This window comes from Solanum stenotomum, chromosome 11, assembly GCF_019186545.1.
Source record: "Solanum stenotomum isolate F172 chromosome 11, ASM1918654v1, whole genome shotgun sequence".
In the NCBI taxonomy this organism is placed as follows: Eukaryota; Viridiplantae; Streptophyta; class Magnoliopsida; order Solanales; family Solanaceae; genus Solanum; species Solanum stenotomum.
Window position 1 is genome coordinate 20165896 of NC_064292.1, and position 3857 is coordinate 20169752.

Consider the following 3857-nt stretch of genomic DNA (forward strand, 5'->3'; position numbering starts at 1 on the left):
GGGCATCATCTACGACCCGTAGTCCATTCGATGACTCGTCCAGTTAAATCGTAACTCATCATCAGAGACTTGACATTTTTTGAAATCTTGCCCAGTGTCTACGAGACCTATCCTATGACCCGTAGAGCATACTGCGACTAGTAGGTTGACCCATAAAACCAAGTACCTGCAACTTTTTTTGAACTTTTCCAAGTCGAACTCAATTTTTGATTTTCGAGGTGTTACAATATAATAGATCACTTATATGTTATAATAGTTCGTAAATGATATATTTTTTAACAATTACTTAGAATTATTTAAATTTTCTCTAATTCGCATGGGTTAATTTACTAATTACTAATAATAATAATAAGAAAAATTCGACCTTTCAAGTATATTTCAGATTTCAGATTAATGAGAAAAAATTAAAGAAAGAGGTACCATATTGGCATTACGGGCGTGCTTCTAGGGCACGAATCGCAGTTGAATCCGTTCCGCCCAAGCTTCACATATTGGCATTAGGGGCCTGCCTCTAGGGCACGAATCTCAGTTGCATCCGTTCCGCCTAAACTTCATCTCGCTGCAAAAATCTTCACCTTTCGTCAATGGAGAAAAAATGTGAAAGAGAAGATATGAGTGCAATCGATACAGAAAGGATGAAAAACCTGAAGAAGATGAGGGAGACATTGTTATATGATGCGTATTACTTACAAGCAGAAAACTATCTTAAACATGCGCAAATGGCCAGATCTAAACCCCGTGCTGACATGTTTCTGGATCAGTGCTCTCGTTTGAAAGAGGAGGACTCATATAGGTATATCTTTTATCTCTCATTCTTCTCCAAATATATATCCGAATCAGATCGCTACCCCTTGATTTTTGTGTTTTTTTTTTCTTAGAATATATAGGTCTTCTCAGGCTTGCTTCTGATGATTGAGTCCTAATTTTTCCGTTTTTATGTTTACTGTAATGCATACTATTGTCAGGACCAGAACATCAGCTTTATGATTATCAACCTTCCACATATCTGACCTAAAAAATATGACATATTACAGAATGATAGGGTTATTTTTCCACTCAAATAGTTTTGGTAGTAGGTTGTCCTCCCCGATTTGTATTTGTTGGGGGTGTTTCTGAGTTCCAAATTAATACAATGAGATGGTTAGTTGAGTATCTTCATTTGCGCATATTTGTTTTTGAAATATGTGCAGGAGTCTATGGAATATGACTATAACACCGTTGGGTCATGCCAAACAATACAGCCTTAAGGAAATCGAAGATATGACCGACAATTTTCAGCCGTACACCATGATTAAATCTACCAAGTATGGGAGAATGTTCAGTTGCCCAACCAATGAAGCTATTACTATCAAAACATGGGATTTCTTTTGGCCAAATATCAATGCCTATTCTTACCATCCATCTAGATTTTGTGTATGTTAAATCATATATATATATATGTTTTTTTTTTGTTGGATTGGATCCTATTTCTCTCTCTTAACATTTTCTGCTAAGATACTTTAATAAAATTTGCAGAATGAGCTTAAAATACTGACAGATGATAATCCTCATGCATGTTTGATGAAGTTAAAGGGGTTCTGTTTTCAAAATATACTTGCAGTTATGTATGATGAAACACCAATTCAATTTTTGTCGTATGTCATTTCTGGTATTTAAACTACTTAAAGAAATCTTCATCTGCTATAGTTGAGGGCTACCTGATTTACTAGTTTTATGTGCTTTAATTTTTACTTGTCATTTGTATTTGTTCCTTGAGATGGGGAAAGCTTTAGATGGGAGGATAGAATGAAGGTGGCAACTCAACTTGCAAACCTCTTCACCTGGTTGCATGAGAAGCAATTTGTGATTGGTCGTATGGAGCCTTCTAGCATAATGATTGACAAGGTAACATCTAAACCTTATGGATCTCGATCCTTGTTGACATTTTACAAGTAACTGTTCAATAGGATTTGCAGGCAGGGCCATTGTAGTTGAATTTCACCAGAAAATTATATTATTATGCAAATAGGCTAAAACAAGTATTTATGAAGTTATGGTATAGAGGCACAAGGTTTACAAATTCTTTATGTTGCAAGCTCAAGGCCTAGGTATGATATTCTAGTACTTTCTGAATTCCTTTATTTGAACTCTCTGCTCATCCATTGCTTGCAGGACTTCAACATGAAAGTAATCGACTTTCCTTTCCTGGTTCGTGTTAGAGATATTCCTCATAATAATCTTCCTGATGCTCCTGAGGCTGATAATGTTACTGAGACTTTAAAAGATGATGTTTACGCATTTGGTATTCTACTTTTGAGGTTGATTACCAATAACAAAAACATTGAAGGTCCATATCATTGTTGGATTCGGGAGGAGCTACAAGGTGGTAAAGGATCGATAGTGGATAAATCAGTTCTGCTAAATTGTGATGGTGTGCTCGCTTGTGGAATCACAAAACTAGCAACAGAATGTCTGGATGAGGATCCAAATGCACGCCCAGATATGAAGAATGTCTCTGACCGCTTGACCAATTTGGTAAGCAAAGAAACTTGAACCATGGAAGAGCAAATTTTATTGTTTTGTTAAGCCTGTTGTGAGACTTTATATGAATCATGTAGTTGATTAAGTGGACATGTCTAGCGGATTACATGCATTAAGATTGTATGGTTCTGATTTGCTTGTTGGGGCACTTCCTTTGAGAGAAAAACTTAACAAAAACATGATGTTTAACAAAGAGATATATGGGACTAGCTCTGGCAAAGTGGATTATTTGGGTCACTGCATGAATATTGATAAGTTTAGCTTTTAACCTATGTTGCTCAGACTCTTCAAAAATGTCATTTGGTGTGTTGGTTCCTTCAAAAGTAGTGCATTTTTGTAGGATCCGACATGGGTGCAACAACATTTTTTGGAGCAACTTAGAACTTAACAACATTGTGTTCTTTAGTGCGCACCGGTCTTTATTACTTTATCTCCATTGCTTTGTGTGGATTTAATTGTCATTAATTTGAATCCTGTGTTTCTTTTTCTTTTGTATTTAATACCAAGTCTCTGCTTGCTGATTTCTACTACTAGAGGTTAATTATTCAGTCAAAAGACGTCTAGCAGAAATACACTCACCTAGTTATAAATGTGAACTTGTTGGCTATTCTTTTTGGATACAGATGTCCGAAATTGGTTTCGAGCAGCGTCAAGTTTGCGTTACTATCAGCGAGAGACCAGGAGAACAGTTTGGACAAACAAGAATGATTAGTGTTCTCACCTTAGCATTAGCNTCTAAATGGGGCAAGCCGAGCCAAATTTTGGTTGAAATTTTATAAATTAATATTTTCCTTTTATGTTAAGATAGACTTTTTAATCATTACTAATTATACCCATTTGTATAATGTGTTCACTATTAGTCGATCGACAACTCGTTTTGATTATTTTGGGTAGTATTACCAACTTTTCTAATACTGAAACTTTTTCATTTGATTCTAAACTAAAAATAATAATAATGAAAATACTCTTAATCCAACAAGAATCAAAAACTTCATTGGTTACATTTTGATTATTTTAAAATTTTCTATATTACCGTTGTGAACTTGAAGACAAAATAGAGGAGCTAAACGGGGTGGGGCAGGTTGGAAAACAAAAATTATTAAATGGGGCTTGGTAGGGTGTGTTGAATCTATGGCAGGGCAAAACTTTACCCACCTCTCCCCGTCCTGAGCCGTCCTATTGCTATCCCTAGTTATTCTCTCGTTCTTTCTCTATTTCTCCTTCCCCTACTTCTGTACATGATTAAAAGTATTAAAAATAATCCATAACTTTTTGCACACTATATTTCAAGTGGAATGAATTAAGAGAAAATGGTCTGATATATCCTTCAACTTTGT

The 3857-nt window shown here is 35.5% G+C and overlaps 1 protein-coding gene across 1 annotated transcript; it reads left to right on the top strand.

Annotated features, from left to right (window-relative positions):
• The first annotated feature begins 403 nt into the window (after window positions 1–403).
• On the top strand, window positions 404–3299 carry LOC125845739 (PTI1-like tyrosine-protein kinase 1). The gene is made up of 6 exons (XM_049525272.1): window positions 404–793; window positions 1191–1413; window positions 1516–1648; window positions 1757–1884; window positions 2152–2514; window positions 3144–3299. Exons 1-6 carry the CDS (start codon window positions 585–587, stop codon window positions 3297–3299), a joined length of 1212 nt encoding a protein of 403 aa, XP_049381229.1. The 5' UTR covers window positions 404–584.
• Window positions 3300–3857: the final 558 nt, after the last annotated feature.